Source organism: Nannospalax galili, unplaced genomic scaffold (assembly GCF_000622305.1).
Source record: "Nannospalax galili isolate Female #2095 unplaced genomic scaffold, S.galili_v1.0 scaffold107, whole genome shotgun sequence".
NCBI lineage: Eukaryota > Metazoa > Chordata > Mammalia > Rodentia > Spalacidae > Nannospalax > Nannospalax galili.
Window position 1 is genome coordinate 1,998,426 of NW_008358490.1, and position 18,583 is coordinate 2,017,008.

The 18,583-nt window shown below is 38.7% G+C and overlaps 1 protein-coding gene and 2 pseudogenes across 4 annotated transcripts in view; 1 reads left to right on the plus strand and 2 right to left on the minus strand.

Moving 5' to 3' along the window:
- The window catches only part of Trip11 (thyroid hormone receptor interactor 11), a 78,714-nt gene that overhangs the window by 13,858 nt on the left and 46,273 nt on the right, over positions 1-18,583 (plus strand). For all 4 annotated transcript variants that reach the window (XM_008821729.3, XM_008821730.3, XM_029557960.1 and 1 more), the window contains 6 exons: positions 2,530-2,640; positions 5,765-6,043; positions 10,601-10,660; positions 12,447-12,612; positions 13,398-13,739; positions 18,040-18,080. In XM_008821729.3, the coding sequence (XP_008819951.1) occupies positions 2,530-2,640; positions 5,765-6,043; positions 10,601-10,660; positions 12,447-12,612; positions 13,398-13,739; positions 18,040-18,080 (999 nt within the window). The remainder of the gene's footprint in view (positions 1-2,529; positions 2,641-5,764; positions 6,044-10,600; positions 10,661-12,446; positions 12,613-13,397; positions 13,740-18,039; positions 18,081-18,583) is intronic.
- LOC103724602 lies at positions 9,693-9,955 on the minus strand (annotated as a pseudogene).
- On the minus strand, positions 16,914-17,449 carry LOC103724619 (annotated as a pseudogene).

Consider the following 18,583-nt stretch of genomic DNA (forward strand, 5'->3'; position numbering starts at 1 on the left):
TGACCTTCGTGGCATTGCACGACATGGGTGCACTTACACACATGCCGGCAATACACTCATACACATAAAATAAAAATAATAAATAATAAAAAAATATATATAAGTTTTTAAAAATCCTATTCCTTCAAGACACCCAGGCTTTGTTAGATTTGGGGAATAAAAGCCCAAATGAGGACCTGTGGATTCTAAACTTCTTTTATTCTCACTGATCGGGATGTTGCCTGATACTATGTTGCCTAGCCTGGCCTTGAATTCAGTAATCTGGGCTCAGCCCTTCAAGTGCTGGGATTGCAGGCATGCACCACAGCCATTTAGTAGTGGTTATCAAATGAAAAATTTCAGATTTCCTGGAGGGTTCATGTAGTTCCCTGGATCATAATTTTCATGTTTCTTGATGTCAAAAGTTCCTAGAATCTCAAGACAGGTGACCATGTAACGTACAAAGAAAATCCTTGCCTGGAACATTTTTTGCACCATCAGTCTCCTTTTTCTCCGTTATCATTGTTAAACTCTCTTGTAGGTTTAATCATAGATTATAATTGTGAATTCTCTTTTGTAGATAATTTTAGGGTCCGCTTTTCTTACTTTATCACATTTTTCTTATTTCTGCCTACCACTCCTGACTTAGTCATTTGATAGTATACTGGCCTGGCTTCTAGCATGATCTCAGCTTTGTCATCCAGTGTCTAGTTGTTAAGGAACAAGACTGAATAATAATAACAATCATTTACTTTTTACATACATAAAATGAGTTATTTTTCATCTTTTCAACATATGAAAAGATCACCATGATACCTAGAATCAGTGAATTTCTTAAAAACTATTTTGTAGGTGGCTGGAGAGATGACTCTGGGGAAGAACACATGCTCCTCTTCCAGAGGACAGAGTTCAATTTCCAGCACCCATAACAGGCAACTCATAACCACCTGTAGCCCCAGCTCTAGAGGATCCAATGACTCTGGCATCTGAGGGCACCAGCACATACGTGCATATAAAGCCCCTCCCCCCACAATGAAAGATAAAATAAATCATTTTAAAACGAGACTATTTTGTATACTTTAATGTCTCCACTACTTACTGGACTGGTGGTGCTCCATTGCTCTGCAAGCCCCGTCTCTATCTTGTAAATTTCTAACAGATTTTTCAAACTGAGGAATACTAATGTATTTATTTCTTTCTCTCTTTTCCTTTCCTTTTCCTCCCTCCCTTCCTCTCCTTTCGTAGTCCTTCTTTCCCTCCTTCCTCTTCTTCCTCCCTCCCCCTCCCTCTTCCACCCTTTCCTCCCATCTCCCCTTCCCCCCTCTCCCTCTTACTCTTCTTTTTTTAACATTTTGTTATTTTTTTTATTTTATGTATATGAGTGTATTGCCTGCACGTGTGGTGTGTAAGGGCACCCATGTCATGCAGTGCTCATGGAGGTTAGAAGAGGGCATCAGATCCCCTAGAACTGGAGTTATGGATGGTCATGCAGGTACTGGGAAGTGAACCCTGGTCCTCTGCAAACATAGCCAGTGCTCTTAACCACTGAGCCATCTCTCCAGCCCCTCTCACTCTTGTTTCTTTTTTCTTTTTTTCTTTTTTTGCCCCCTTTGGTCTTTTTTTTTTTTTCCGGTCCTTTTGAGACAGGGTCTCCCTGTAGCTCCAGCTGTTTGGAACTCCCAATGTAGACCAGGCTGGCCTTGAACTCACAGAGATCCACCTACCTCTGCCTCCTGAGTGCTGGGATTAAAGGCGTGTGCCACCACACCTGGCTCCCTTTGGTCATTTTGAGACAGGGTCTCTCTGTAGCCCTAACTGTCCTGGAACTCACTATGTAGACCAGGCTGGCCTTGAACTCACAGAGATTCACCTGCCTCTGCCTCCTGAGTGCTGCGATTAAAGCCGTGGACCATCACGCCCTGCTCACTCTTGTTTCTTAACAGGATGTTGCCTGATAGTATGTTGCCTAGCCTGGCCTTGAACTCAATAATCCTCTGGTCTTAGCTCTTCAAGTGCTGGGATTGCAGGCATAGACCACCACCATTTAGAAGTGGTTATCAAATGAAAATTTTCAGATGTGCCTCAGGGAACCTGGGGTATATGCAAATAGTGTGAGGCTTTAGCTTCCTACACATACTCCAACAGATCTTTAATTTTTTTTTTTCTAGGTTCTACTGTTTAGGGAGAAAACAAAAGCTTCAGCGTGTATTTCTTCATTCATTTACTAGACATGTGTTGTCTTCTGTATGCTAGACATTGGGTATCCAAAGATAGGAAGAATGTTCAGTGGCTTTTTCTTAGCAGAAAATCAAAAGAATAAAGTGGGTTTTTCTCCTTGATTTGCAGTTAGGCATATTACAATTAAACATGCTTAATGTATTTAAAATTTTAATTTGAAAATGTATTTTAAAGGCCAGAATTCTGTCAGAGACCTTATTATTTTACATCATTTTTGTGTGTAAAATAATTTTTTATGATGTATGCATGTAATGATTACTAACATGCTTGAGGTGAAATCTTTTTGTTGAAAATATTTTTTCTTCCTTCTAGAATGAAAGACTTAAAAAACTTTGCACTGACCTAGAAGAAAAGCATGAAGCTTCAGAACTTCAAATAAAGCAGCAGTCTATGAGTTACCGAAGCCAGCTGCAGCAGAAAGAGGTGCATGCTTATTCTAATGATTTCACTGCTAGTTTTAGATCCATGAACGTATTGAAACAGCTCAATTTAATACAAATGAAAGTTTTCCTGTTATGTTTACATAGGTTAACTTTTGTACAGATTAATTTCTAGTTTCCAAAAGAAGAGATTTTTAAAAAATAAAATATTGTAATCTGTTGCTTATAATTTCTGATTTTTATATATAAACCTAATTTATTGTCTGCTTTCTTAATTTTTTTAAACATTCATTTATTTTTGTGGTGCTTGGAATTGAACCCAGGACCTTATACATGCTAGTTATTTTTAAGTTGTTTCAAGTCAGTGTGATCGTTACTAATGCCATTTTTCTTTGTCAAAATACATTTTGACTATAAGTATTAATGTTCGTTGTATTGCCATGTACTTGATTTTCCATATAAAGCAATATTAAGTTTATTACTATTGACTATTTTATGTGTTTTGTTTTCTTTTTTTTAATATTTTAAATTTCTATTATTTTTATTTTGTATGTGTGAGTATATTGTCTGCATGTAAGTGCACCCATGTCATGCAATGCCTCGGAAATCAGAAGAGGGCTTCGGATTCCCCTGGGACTGGAGTTAAGGATGGTTCGTAGCTACCATGTGGGTGCTGGGAATCAAACCCGGGTCCTCTGCAAGAGCAGTCAGTGCTCTTAACTGCTGAGCCATCTATCCAGCCCCGTGTTTTGTTTTCTTGTAGTTAAATTGAAATGGTTGCTTTTGGATTGTCCTCCCTTGTCTTTGCAGCCTTTTAATAGATACTACTACGATAAATACTATGTGATTTGACTGATGTTACCCTGAATCCTGTTGTTGGATTTCCCTCTGTGTTTAATAAGTAGAATCTGTTCCTGCTTTATTAGCCAAATGATTTTGGGGGGTGTTCTTTAACTTGTTGACCAAATAATCATTTCTACCATCGCTTTGTATTTGAGTGCTAAAAATTTAGATGAAGGTTGAGACTATCCCTCAGCAATAGAGTGCTTGCTGGCATGTGTGAGGCCCCTATATTCAGTTCCCAGCACCACAAAAAACCTAAACCAGAACAAAAGGAATCAAAAATTTAGAGAATTTAGGCTGGGTGTGGTGGTGCACACCTTAAGTCCCAGGCAGGTGAATCTCTGTGAGTTCAAGGCAAGCCTGGTCTACAAAGTGAGTCCCAGGCCAGCTGGGGCTACAGGACCCCCTGTCTCAGAACAATCCCCCCAAACTCTCCCTCCAAATTTAGAGAATTGATTTCTAGTTTCTTTATTGATAAGGTAAAATAAAAATGTGATGCATTGTGATAAACACTTAAAAGTTGAGTTTCCAATCTGATAATTGATAATTTCTTATTAAAATAAATTACTGCAAGAATAAAATGAATATAAAATGGAGGTACAAGTTCAAAATAAGACCATAAACCCATGTCTGTTTGGTTTTTTTGTTTGTTTGTTTGTTTTTTTGGTTTGTATGCTTTGAGACAGCATCTCACTATGTAGCCCTGACTAGCCTTGAACTCAGAGATCTACCTGCCTCTGTCCCTCTCCAGAGGGGATTAAAGGCATGCACCACCATGGCCTGCCCCTTCCTCCTTTCTTCCATCCCTCCCTTCCTTCCTTGGGATTGAATCCAGGGCCTTGTTTCATGTTCAGAATCTTTACAACTGAGCTATATCCCTTGCCTCCTTTTTTAAAAGACAGGGTCTCATATAGCCTAGGCTGATCTCAGACTTCCTCATGATAACGGAGGATAACTTGGCACATAACTGAGGATAATCTTAGACTTCTAATCTTTCTCCTACCTCCATTTCACAAGTGCTGGGATTACAGACAATGTTGACTACACCTGGTTTTATATAATACTGGGGTTCAAACCCAGAGCTTGATGCATACTAGGCAAAGTACTAGCCAGTGGAGCTATTATGTCTAGCCTTTTTGGGGAGAGGAAGGTTGTTGCTTTGTTTCGTTTAGACAGGTTTTTGCTTGGTAGCCCGCTCTAGTCATGTACTTATTATATAGTCCAAGCTGTGCTCAAACTCAAAACAATCCTCCTGCCTTAGCCGCTTGATTGCTGGGCTTATAAGTGTGTGCTACCATGCATAGCTTTATAATTTGGTATACCAGTCTTTAGTTAAAAGGTTGCTTAAGAATTCAGAATTCGTATACTGTTATTTCCCTAACTAGGGTCAGATTTTCACTGGCCAGTGTTAAAGCCAGGGCTTCTTTTAATGCATAGTTCCTTCTAAACTCATGGGCTAATAACCATAAACGGACTTATCTAAAAAGGTTGGATAGTAAATCAAAGCATTCTTCCAGCTGTGTTTTAAGACCAGTACAAAGTTACCTCTGACTTATGGACCATTTTAAGCCTAAATCCAGCCATAATCAGTTACATAAGACTCTCAGCAGAGGCAGGCAGATTTCTGTGAGTTCAAGGCCACCCTAGTCTACAAAGTGAGTTTCAGGCCAGCTGGGGCTACAGGGAGCCCCTGTCTCAAAAAAAGACCAAAAAAAATTTTTTTTTATTTGTATGAGTTTATTGCCTGCATGTATGTAAGTGTACCCATGCCATGCAGTGCCCTCAGAGGTCAGAAGATGATGTTGGATCCCTTGGAACTGGAGTTAGGATGGTTGTTAGCCATCCTGTGAGTGCTGGGAACTGAATCTGGGTCCTCTGGAAAAACAGCCAGCGCTGTTAACCACTGAGCCATCTCTCCAGCCCCTTAAGAAAAGTTTTTAATGTATAAGTTGGTATAGCTTTTGTTTTCTTACTTAATGTCTGATAATTTATAAACAGAGCTTTAAGAAATTACTTGTATTATGATAGTAGCAAAACCATGTTTCACTGAGAAATTCATTGCTTGGTTTAACATTTGAGTGACATTCTAATCTTCATACTATTTGAAACATCTGTGCTTTAATAACTATGGTAATTATGTTTTTTACATAAAAATGTTATGATTAAGGTATCAATAGAAGTTCTGGATTCACTTAACTTCCATTTATTGGTTCATCTTATATAAAGCATTATGCCTTTTCAACTTAAAATCTATAAAATCTATAAAAAGGCCAATATGCATTTTATAAAATACTTTTTCTAAAACATGGATTATGAATACATAGGTAGAAATCAGCCACCTTAAAGCAAGACAGATTGCACTACAGGATGAATTGCTGAAACTGCAGTCAGCTGCTCAGTCAGTGCAGTCAGGACCTGGCAGTGTACCAGCAACCACTGTGTCATCTTCATTTGGTTATGGGATTGGTCATCATGCGTCAGCTTTCCATGAAGATGACATGGACTTTGGTGACATAATTTCATCACAACAAGAAATCAACAGATTGTCAAATGAAGTTTCAAGACTTGAATCTGAAGTTGGCCATTGGAGGCATATTGCTCAGGTAGGTAAAATTTGGATAAATTTGTGGAAATAGTGAGTTAGTAAAAATGCTGGTGCTCTCTAGTCAGCTTTCTGTAGAGCATCTGGTATCAGAAATAATCCTTGGCCAGAAAATAGAAAAGCACTTTGTAGTCTAATTCAGCATATACCTTTCTAGGTGATTTTGGTCAAGTCACTTTTCTTGTTCTGCTTCAGTTTCTTCTGTATAATATTTGGAGTTTTAAAAATTAAAGTAACAGATTTATTTTTAAAAATAAAAAGTTCTAAAACACAGGACTCAAAAGATAACATTAAATTGAGCCAGCAGCTTTTCTCCTGGGTTTTTGTAGCTTTTCTCAAGGAAGCACCGTTTCAGGGCACTGTGTTCTGAGATTGTTTCCTAGGATTTTGAGGTTTGATAAGCTCTAATGGTATATAAAATGAAAATTTGGTCATTAGTATTAAAAGTATGTTAAACAGTGGTATGTTATTTATCATACACTAGAAATTAAATACTTGCTGTTTGGGCTATAAACTTTATTCCAAGGAACCTTTTTGTCTTATATATCAGATTTTTACATCTGTGGAGATTGTTAGATGACATGAGACTTTGACTCAGATGGTACATTATTCATTTGGATTTAACTTCATCAGTTTAGGTAGAAATAGTATATAATTTGGAATGCAAAAAAAAAAAAATCCAAGTATGTAAGTCTTCTTGTAAACGTTATCTAGTTATGAAAAGAAAAAAACTATTTCAATTAAAATTATTTGTTTACCATGTACTGGACCTTTTCAGTACCTAGAACCTTACATAGGTTTGTCCATCTTTTCTCCCCAAAACCAGTGATTTTAAACTTTATACATGTAAGAATAACCTAGAGAACTTGATAATGGCTTAGATTTCTTATTGTGCCTTTGGATATTTTGATTTAGTCACTTATTTTAGGGCCTTGGAAACTGCACTGAAGCAAGTAAATACTCCAGGCAATTCTGATAATATAAGGTTCACATTAAAATTTTTTATTGCATTTGTGTATTTCTGTATTTATTTATTTGGGAGTGTGTGGGGGCACACACCTGCACAGTAGCATGCTTATGGAAGTCAAAGGACAACTGATGGGAGTTGGTTCTCTCCTCTCCTTCTATCATGTTAGTCCTGGGGGACTGAACGCAGATCATCTGGCTTTGTGGCAAGTGCTTTATCTGCTGAGCCATCCTAATAGCCTGGGACAAACCTGTATTTTCAGCATTAGGAGGCTGATACAGTATGGTTGGGAGTTTGAGGTCACCCCACATAGCAAGACCAAGTCTTTAAAAAACAAGCAAACAAAAGAAACATTAATTAGGTTAAAACTTGATAGGAAAGAAGTGACTTTTTGGTGTGTTCAGCATATCTTGAAAACGTAGTATATCGCATACTTGTACTAGAAGATGAAAAAGGCTTAATTGGAACCTTTCAGGGGCTTAATTTTCTAGCAAAACAGCAAGAATTAGTATTTGTATAGAAAGTTTTCACATATTACTCTAATATATATTATTATCCTTATGAAATATTTATTACCCTTTTTTATAGATAAGGGAACACACACACACACACACACACACACACACACACACTCTGAGGATTGTAGTCAGGGCCTCTTAAACGCTAGGCAAGTGCCCTACCGCTAAGCCACATCTGCCTCCCTTTTTTAAGTAACAAGATCCTTTTTTATTTTATTTTTATTTTTTGTATATGAGCACCTGCCTGCGTGTATGTAAGTGCACCTGTGTCCTGCAGTGCCCATGGAAGTCAGAAGACGACATTAGATTCCTCTGGAACTGGAGTTACAGATGGTTGTTAGCCTTAACCACTGAGCCATCTCTCTCCAGCCTGTAACATGATCCATTTATGTTGCCTAGGCTGGCGTGAACTTGCAGCCTTCTTTCCTCAGCCTCCTTGAATAGGTGGGATTGTTGTGAAGCACTGTGCCTGGCTCAGAAACATATCTTTTGACTCGAGATTTGATGGTTTTTTTTGAGTTTTTTTTGACAGTCTCCCTAGACCCAGCTCCTCTGGAAGTCACTATGTGAACCAGGCTACCTGCCTCTGCCTCCCAAGTGCTGGGATTAAAAGTGTGCACTGCCATGCCTAGCTTGACTTGAGATTTGGATTCTTTCTAATATGTGTTCTTTCAGTCCTAGAGCAGCTTTGGTTTATTAACATGCCATATAGTAAATGTAAATTAAGATAAATGAGTGGTTACTAGAGGTTTGGTTGGGTAGTAGAGAGGGCAGATGTTGATCAGCAAATATAAAAGTACCTATACATGAGAGAAATAAGTTCTGGTGTTCTTTGCATATTAGGGTGACTACAGACAACCAGTGTATATTTCAAAATAGCAAGAAGAAAGCATTTTAGGTACTCTCACCAGAAAGAAATGATAAATATTTCAGATAATTAAAGAAATTTAATGATTTGCCTTTTTTTTTTTTCCTTTTTTCTTTGTGGGTTTTTTTTGTTTGTTTGTTTGTTTTTGTTTACATAGGGTCTCCTTGCAGCCCCTGCCTGCCTGGAACTTACTCTGTAGACCAGGCTGGCCTTGAACGCACAGAAATCTTCCTGCCTCTGCCTCCTGAGTGCTGGGACTAAAGGCTTGCACTGCCTCACCTGGCCTTAATCATCTTGATTTGAACATTATATAGTATACATATTGAATTGAAACAGCATACTGAACCCCATAAACATGTACAATTACTAGGTGTCAAATTAAAAATTTAAAGATAAATGAGCAATATACAACTTTGAATGAAAGATTTTTTGGTCAAACCAAAGATGATTCTGTATTGAGAATTCTGTAGAGACCTTATGGGTACAATCATTTATTTTAATTTGGGGTTTTTGGGTTTTTTTTTTTTTTTCATGTAGTTCAAGCTGGTCTCAAATTTGCTATGTCGCCTAGGGTAATCTTGAACTTTTGATCCTTTTGCCCCCACCTCCCAAGTGCTGGGATTATAGGCCTATGCTAGGCAAGCACTCCACTAACAGCTACATTCTCAGCTCTGTGTAAAATCATTTTTTAAAGATTTTTCCCCTCCATTGGCATTAATATTGGATAGCTTTCTGTCCTCTTAGACGGCTGCTTAAGGGACCTGGTTAAGAGCACTGGCTGCTCTTGCAGAGAATTTGGTTCATTTCTAGCACTCACATGGCAACTTTCAACCGTCTGTAACTCCAGTTTCAGGGATCTGATGCCCTTTTCTGACCTTCATGGCATTGCACATATGGGTACACGTATATACATGCACTCATATACATAAAATAAAAACAAATAACACCTTATACGCATATATGAAATTCTCAGTTTTTGTAAAAGTTAAAAAATACAAATAAATAAAAACAAAATTTAAATAAAGAAAGCTGCTTAATTATCCTCATGTTGGTTTTTGTTTTGAAGGTTCTACATATTTATTACTGAACCAATCAATTCGCTCATGTAAAGCAGATAAAAAAGCAAATCAGGGCCGGGCGTAGTGGCACCCTTTTAATCCCAGCACTTGGGAGGCAGAGGCAGGTGGATCTCTGTGAGTTTGAGGCCAGCCTGGTCTCCATGGTGAGTTCTAGGACAGCTGGGGCTACAGGGAGACTCGTCTCAAAAAAAAAAAAAAAAAAAAAGGTAAATCAGATTCCTAATACAGCCAAATCTCCAGGGTGAAACCTTTCAGTTCCATTTGGTAGGCCTAATGATGACCATGATTTAGCTTAAACAGTCAGTGTGCCATCGTGTGTGAATCCTCACAGACCCAGCTTGGCTCTCCTCCAGTGTCTTCTCTTGGCATTGTACCTGATTTTATTACCAGTATTCATCTGAATCCACTACGAAATAGGACAATTTTGCTTTTGTTTCTTGGCCAGGAATCGCTTGATTCTGAAAGTCTTGTGAGAGAGCATGGTGAGAGACTGAGGCCAGCGTACAGAGGACAATGGAGGGCAAAAGCCTTGTGTTGATTTTTTTTTTTTTTTTTTTTTTTTTTTTTTTTTGGTCTTTTTTTGAGATAGGGTCTCCCTGTAACCCTAGCTGTCCTGGAACTCACTATGTAGACCAGGCGTGTGCCACCATGCCTGGCATGTTGATTTTTTTTTTAGCTAAGTGAAATATTGTTCTTTTTCTCCCCCCCAGCTTAACTTTATTTTGTAAAGCTAATGCCCCACACCCCTTTTAGTTTAAAAAAAGTCTTGAGGAGCCAAGCGTGATGGTACACACCTTTTATCCCAGCAGAGGCAGGCAGCTCTCTAGGAATTCGAGACCAGAGTGGTCTACATAGAGTTCCAGGCCAGCTGGAGCTATAGAATGACCCTGTCTGAAACAAAACAAAACAAAACAAAAATCTTGAATATGGTGTCTTTTATTTATTATGTATTAAACATTTATTATGTATAATGGACTGAGGTCTTTGAAAAGTGCTTGGAGTTCTTAGAATGTCTGGGAAATGTTCTTGTTTTTTTAAAAAATAATTTTTTAATTTAAGTTAGCTTATGACTTTCTGTTTCATAGAAAAATCTAGTATTATTTTTTCATTCTTTTTCTAAACTAAGGCACGGGGAATACAGAGCTCTGATCAAACAGAAATCTGCAAACTGCAAAATATTATTAAGGTAAGTCAAATTGTTTATTGCCAATGCCTATTATGCATTTAAAATCTATTATTAAAGGTATGTCAAAGTAGAAGTGTTTGTTAAGTGCTTTTATATATTATGATTATTTTAACTGTTTTATTCTTTTTCAACTCATTTATTCTTTATGATTAAGTGTATCCAGGATCATTTGGTTGTACACATGTTTTCACTAAGTATATTTTTCATAGGTCTTTCTATTCTGCTGTTTCTCATTCTTAGGTTGATGACATTTCAGGGGTTTAGGGTTTAAAAAGACTGGCAAAAATGCTAATATATTCAATGTAGATAATTATTTTACCTTAGTGATAAAATTTTGCTGGTCTTTGTCAATTATTTCTTTTTTGTGTTTGTTTTTATTTTGTATTTTTGAAACAGGGTTTCCTGGTAGCTCCAGCTGGCCTAGAACTTGCTATGTAGACCATGTTGTCCTTAATCTCACAGAGGTCCATCTTCCGTGCCTCCTGAATGCTGGGATTAAAGGCAAGCCTGGCTGTCAGTTACTTTTTTTTTTTTTTATAAGAAAAGACTTAGTTACATACAGTCATCATGGCAGTGAATTGTTTTAAATTAGAGTCAGGTACAGAATTTTTAGTTGGAGCTTATGATTACAGGTGTGGGCATATTCCAGAGTCAGACCTGTGTGTGAGTCCTGGCTGCACCTTTACCAGCTGTGTTTCTTTGGGCATGTTGTTTTAAGTTATCCCAGATTCTGTTTTATCATCAGTAATTCAGACCTAGTACCTACCTTATAGGATTATTCTGAGGTTTCGATGTAAAGACCCAGAGCTGGGACATAAATGAAAGTTTGTCTTCTTGGGAAATAGCAGCTAATTACAGTTAGAATTCTTGGTGGTAGGCAACACATATCTTTTACTGGCAGGACCCCAAGTAGTCTGTGTCAGGAGGGACAGGAATGGGAACTAGTTTGGGAATCTAGCAGACTATACTAGCCAGACTTGAGAATGCAGCTCTCATGATGCTCCTATCAAGATCAGGCAGCTAAGATAGATGTTGTTCATCAGCTGGATAGCAGGTACCTGTCTTGACAGTTTGGGAGTTCATCAGGACTGGCAGAAAAGACACTGAACAGGAGACTAGTGGTACTAAGTTAGCAGGTACAAATTGAAGAACTTGAATCTGTTTTAGTTGTGCCAGTTTCAAAGATAAGAGGGCATAACTAAGTGATAAGTCTGGTAATCTAAAGCAGGACTCTGCCGTAAACTTGGACTCTGTTACAAAGAATAGGAAACTGGCCAGTGCTGCTCGTTGCCAGAAGTTTGCAGTGACACCACTGCCACTGCTTTCAAGATTCAAGAGGAGCTGAGTGTGGTGGCAGCACTGGGGAGATGAGACAGGAGAATTGTAATGAGCTCAAGGTTAGCCTGGGTTATATACTGAGTTCCAGGCCAACCAGGGCCACATAACAAGTCCTTCACTCAAAAAAAATAATAAAATTAGCCAGAGGTTTGATTCTAGTATTGATGGACTGTGCTGTTAGGAAAAGGAGTTCCCGGTCACAGGTATTAGAGAAAAGGTGTTTTTGCTTATCTTTTGTTTCACCATAGGATAACTTTTTAATGCCTCAGAAAGGAAGGAGTGACTGTCAGAATTGTCCCTGTTTGGGGACTCTGGTTGAGTTCTTTGCAGCTTTGATATGTTCAGAGAATTGTATTTCATAATAGGGACTTTTGGACAGCAGTGAAGTTAATCACTTAGGTAAGTTAATTGATTATACATTTGGTTAAATTTGTTCTTGATTTTAAAGGAACTTCAGCAGAACCGAAGTCAAGAAATTGATGACCATCAGCATGAAATGTCAGTATTGCAGAACACACATCAGCAGAAACTCACAGAGATAAGTCGCAGGCATCGAGAGGAATTAAGTGACTATGAAGAACGAATTGAAGAACTGGAAAATCTGTTACAGCAAGGTTATGAGGTTTTGTTTGTTTATTTCTGTCTTATTGAGACAGGGTCTCTTTGTAGCCCCAGCTGGCCTGGAACTCACTATGTAGACCAGGCTGGCCTTGAGCTCACAGAGATCTGCCTGCCTCTGCTGGGATCAAAGGTGTGCACCACCATGCCCGGCTGTTACGAGTTTTATTAGTTTCACAGGTGCTATGACTTAATGACAAATCTAACACTCAGAACACTGCTGTAAACTTAGACTAAGTTCTGGTGACAAGAAAATGACCATTTCTGCTCACTGCCAAAGTTTGCAGGGACATCACTGCTTTCATGAGCCTAGAAATGGAAAGGCCTCTGCCCTCAGGGTAGAGAGTTCAGCTCAGAGATTTCTTTGCATTGTTTGGTGGTGACGCTACACAAAAACTAGAGAGATTTTCACTTTCTTTCAAATTTAGATACTTAGGTTTTTGGTACTTGATTCAAATAATGTATTTCTTCAACTTCTTTATTTATTTAAACATGCTTAGTTATAATAATTTTTTGGGGGGGGTCTTTTTGAGACAGGGTTTCCTTGTAGCCCCAGCTGTCCTGGAACTCACTATGTAGATCAGGCTGACCTCGAACTCACAGAGATCCACCTGCCTCTGACTCCCGAGTGCTGGGATTAAAGGCGTGCGCCATCACGCCTGGCTTAATAATTTCTTTTTAACTTTTCCAAGTTCTAAACTCTCAAGTCTTCATATTGTATATAGCAAGCTATTTACTTTTTGGAACTTGATATTTGATTCCTCCCTTTTTTATGCTTTAGGTGGCTCAGGAGTTACAGGAACTGATCACTCTAAAATGTATGAGATGCAAAAAACTATTCAGGCTCTACAGACTGAAAAAGTAGAATCTACCAAAAAAATTGAAGAACTTGAAGATAAAATAAAAGAGATATATGAGCAGTTATCTTCTGCAGACAGTGACAGAGATATCTTGAGGAGAGAACACGAAGCGCTCCATGTGGAAAAGAGACAAACACCCGAAGAGTGTGATCGACTGCAGGCTTCTGCTGTGAGACATAGTGACACTGTGATGGAGGAAGGGAGAGTTCTTCCACAGAATTCCTCAGTGGAAGAAGTGTTCAGATTACAGCAGGCTTTGACTGGTATTCAGTGTTTGGAACCTACTTTACATTGGTGTTTCTTTGCATTTTAGTTCTTTTTAGAGACAAGCACTCGAATAGCTTAAGTACTTTGTGAAAATGGAATGTTGATGGAAATGACTATGTAATTTGAATAGAATTGTTTGGTTTAGATTCAGTATCATAGTTAATAGGTCACAAATAGGAGTTTTCTACTTAAGAGGGTTAAGAATTGTCAAAGTGTCCCTCAACTTTCCTTTCTTACTCTCTTAAGTGTTTACATGAAAATCAGTGATTTAAGAAGCCAGGTAGATGTCTGAGAAGTGTTTAAGTACATAGTAATTGTGGTGAGGTATTGGTCTGATTGTTTCAAGAATACAGAACTGAATACGTTCTATAATTACTCAGCCCAGTTAGAGAATGCAGGAATCCATTGTTACCTTTTGAAGTGATCTGCATGCAAGTAAAAGCTTGACTGAGTGACAAAAGCCATAGATATTCTACTCTTTGCCATGTTCCAGCTGATGCTTAGTATTTTAAATACTAGTATTCTGAGGTACAGAAGAAGAGGTTTTAAAATGAAGTAGGTGGGGACTGGAGAGATGGCTCAGCAGTTAAGAGCATTGGCTGCTATTGCAGAGGACCCAGGTTTGAAACCCAGCACCCACATGGAAGCTAGCAGCTATCCGTAACTCCAGTTCTAGGGGATCCAAACTCTTCTGTCCTCTTCAGGCATTGCATGACATGGGTGCACTTACATTGGCAGACAAAACACTCATACACATAACATAAATGAGAAAGGATTTTTAAACAGGCAAAGTGCCAATGTTCATTCATACCAGGAGCTCTTCAGCAGAGAAGATGCTAATTTTAGATTGTATTTTGTCCTTGTCTCTTAGTATAAATGCTTTAAGAACTCTCTACATTCTTGCTTTAGAAGTTTGCAGCCTTGTGTGCTTATGAACACTCTTATCTATATCCCATATGCCAGTTTATCCTGAGCTCCCTATCTAAATGACCATCTCTATAGAGCACATGGATTTTCAAAATAAATTAGTTAAGAGTAAAGTTCTGTTGTCTCCTGTCCCTCATTTTCCTTTCCCAACCTTGGTAATTTATTAGTGCCCAAAGCAGAATTCTAGAAGTCAACCCTGACCAAGTCCCTATAAGTTTTATTTCCTTAATTTCTCTTTTGTTGAGTGGTATTTCAGGATTGCATTCCAGAGGAGCTCCAGGGCTTCTTAGTGTGCATCAGGCTTGGGAGCTGTCACTTGACAAAGGGAAGGCAGCTCAGTGGGGATCTGGACTTTAAGTAACTCTGCTCATTTATAAAGTAATTTTATCTCTTCATCGTATTGAGTGATCCATTTGAGTTTAAGAAATGGAGCGGCTATCCTTGTCCTTCCCTCTTTTTTCATCTTCGTTACCGTGGAATTACATCAGTCAGTCATAAATCTTTTTGTTCAAGTTAGTTGTTATAGATTCATTCATATGTATTCATTCTTTCTCTCTCTCTGTACCCCCGCCCCCTGGCTGATACAGAGTCTCGTGATACAGAATCTCACTGTGTAGCCCTGGCTGCTCACAGTATAGACCAGAGTGACCTGGAACTCAGATCTTCCTGCCCCTGCCTCACAACTGCTGGGATTAAAGGCATTTGCTACCATGTTACAGATCTCTTAATAAAGTAGACTACAACAGAGGGTTGGGGACTGGAGAGGTGGCTCAGCAGTTAAGAGTTCTTGCTGCATAGTGAGAACCAGTGTTTGCATCCCAGCACCCACACATTAAGCTGAGCATCTTGTATACACCTATAACTCCAGCTCTGAGGAGGGTGGAAACAGGAAGATTACTGGGGCTTGCTGGCTTCTTGCTTGGCCTACAAAACATGAGCCCTGGCTTCAGGGAGAAACCTTGTTTCAAAGGAATAGGCAGAAGGTAATAGAGGAGGACTCTGGATTCCCTCTTCTGGCTTGTGAACATGTGCAGAGGCGCACTCCCATACATATGTATATATGTGCACATGTAAATAAATAAAGAACAAGCAGATTGGGACAATAATGGTATCTTGCTTGTAGGAGATGTAGTAGTAATGCAGGCTATGTGAGTTACTAGCTGCAAAATTTCCTTTAATTTTATTTATTTACTTTATATTTTATGTGCATGAGTGTTTTACCTCCATATAAGTGCACCTATACATTACCCTCGGAGGCCAGAAAAGGGTGTCAGAGTCCCTTTTCTGAACTAGAGTTCAGGATGATTCTTAGCCACCAGGTGGGTACTGGGAACCAAACCCTGGTCCTCTGCAAGTGCAGCCAGTGCTGTTAACCACTGAACCATTCCTTTAGAACAGTGTCTGGTCCAGAGTGAGTATTAGAAAAGTGTTAGCTATTCTCTGGTTTCCATTATTCTTCAATCCATCTTTTTTTAAATTTTATTCTGCAACCACAATAAATTTTCAGAAACCCAAGGCAACTACTCCTGCTCTATAGGGCTTTATGGCTCTCTGGGAACTGCAAGATGAAGTCTGAACTTCACTAGTGGACTGTCATGTCTGTCTGGTCCCTGTGTGCCTCTTCAGTTTAGACTCTTCGTGGCTCCCAGCATTGTAAGCGTTAGCCTTAGTGGACTGTCAGTGGCTCCTTAAGACAGTAGTGTTGTCTTAGCTCTGTCCCCATTGTATTTGCTGCCTTTTCAGGGCAAAGTGTCCCTATTTTTCCATTAGCCAACTAGTAGTATACTATCTTAGTGCAGGTATACTTCGGGGTACCCACACTGCCACGTCTCTGGGCCCCTTTGCCCACCAGATCTGGGCTAGACACTTGCCCCTCCTTTGCTCTCATAGCACCTCTGTTTACTGTATCACACTATATTGAAATCATGTTTACTTGTTTTCTATCACTTCTGAATTGTAAATCCATAGAGAGCAAGAAATAAATGTTTCCATCTTTTTGTCTAGCACTGGCTTTGCCATAAATGCTCAGTGTTCCTAAAATGAATGTTAAATGAATTACTTCAGCTGAACTCATGATACTCTGTCTCTGGGTTCTTCTAAGTCACTTTAGATAATTAAGAGATTGTAATGTTGTGGTAAAACTTTATTGCTTTTTAGGGTTTTTTTTTCTTTATAGTCTTACACCTTTATACAATTCCTGGCTATACTATTTTTTTTCAAATATTTATTATTATTATTATTATTTAATGAAGTTTTATTTTTCCAAATGTACAGTCAGTTGAATATATTGAGGCATCTTCACCAGCAGCTGGGGCATCTCCACCTTTTGTGTTTCTGTTGTAAATTACTTGGGCTCTGTGTTTTGAAACCAGTTTGGATAAGTCCTTTACTAAGGAGCTCCTGAAGGGCTGCCCTGGCCAGGGAACTTCAAATCTTCAGTCTCTCAGAGACCACAGCTGGGAGTTTATAATTTGGAACTTCCTTACAGAGTTTGTCATATGGAGCCTTGTCAAACAGTTGTTGAGCTCGTCCTGAACTTTGCCTTTGGACCACCCCTTTTTGGCCTTGCCCCCAGACTTGTTTACTGGGTCTCTGTCTTTATTAGCCACTTCCCTGCATTCTTCTTCTTGTCCTTGGGCGGTGTGGCGAAGCTCCAAGAGCAGTGGTAACCACTGAGCCTCGATAAGATATCAGAAAAAAGGCTGTGATTGTTTTTTATTTTATGTGTATGAGTGTATTGCTTGCATGTATGTAAGTGCACCTGTGTCATGCAGCACATGCGGAGGAAATCAGAAGAGGATGCTGGATCCCCTGGAACTGGAGTTACAGACAGTTGTTAGCTGCCATGGTGCTGGGAATCAAATCTGGGTCCTCTGCAAGAGCAGCCAGTACTTTTAACTTCGGAGCCATCTCTCCAGCCCCAGTTGTTACTATTTTTATCAGAAAATTCAGTGATAATTCTTTCTTACACTTTTCCAAAGAGCTGGATTTTAGGTTTTTTTTTTTTTTTTGGTCTTTTTGAGACAGGGTTTCCCTATAGCCCCAGCCGTCCTGGAACTCAGTATGTAGACCAGGCTGCCCTTGAACTCACAGAGATCCGCCTGCCTCTGCCTCCCGAGTACTGGGATTAAAGGCGTGCGCCACCACGCCTGGCGATTTTAGCATTTTTTAAACTTACAATTTATTTGTTATAGTCAGAAATAGAAAATGGCAAAAATGTTTTTTAGTACAACCTGTCAAACTGCTTGCTAATTGTGTTTATAAGTATGCTTAATTTTAATGGGGTTGCACTTCTGAGTTTAATATGGCAATCAGTTATTAAAATATTCTAAGTAATTTTAATGTTAGGTTCATTTATTGTTTTTACAGATGCTGAAAATGAAATAATGAGACTAAGCAGTTTAAACCAGGTAAATTCTTGTTGTGGGAGATGATATTGGGCATTGTTACTAAGAAGGTTGTGATCTATTGTATATATTTTGTATTTTCTTACAAATTTATGAAAATTTATCCTAGGAACTTTTCAGTAATTTTGTGCTTCCTAACTAACAACAAAAACTTTTTGCACCGTAAATTGATAGGTTAGAAAGCTACATAATTGATAAATGTGGGTATATTGTTGTAGACTAATTTAACAATGTAAAAAGAGTAAGCAGATCCTATATCAAAATAAGGAATGCATTTTAAAGAATATTTTATTTAAGAACTGGAGAGATGGCTCAGTGGTTAAGAGTACTGGCTGCTCTTGCAGAGGACCCGGGTTCAGTTCCCAGCATCTACGTGGCAGCTAACAATTGTCCTTAACTCCAGTTCCAGGGGATCTGACTCCCTCTTCTGGCCTCTGAGGGCACTGCATGCATGTATACATGCAGGCAAAACACTCATACACATAAAATAAAAATAATAAAACATT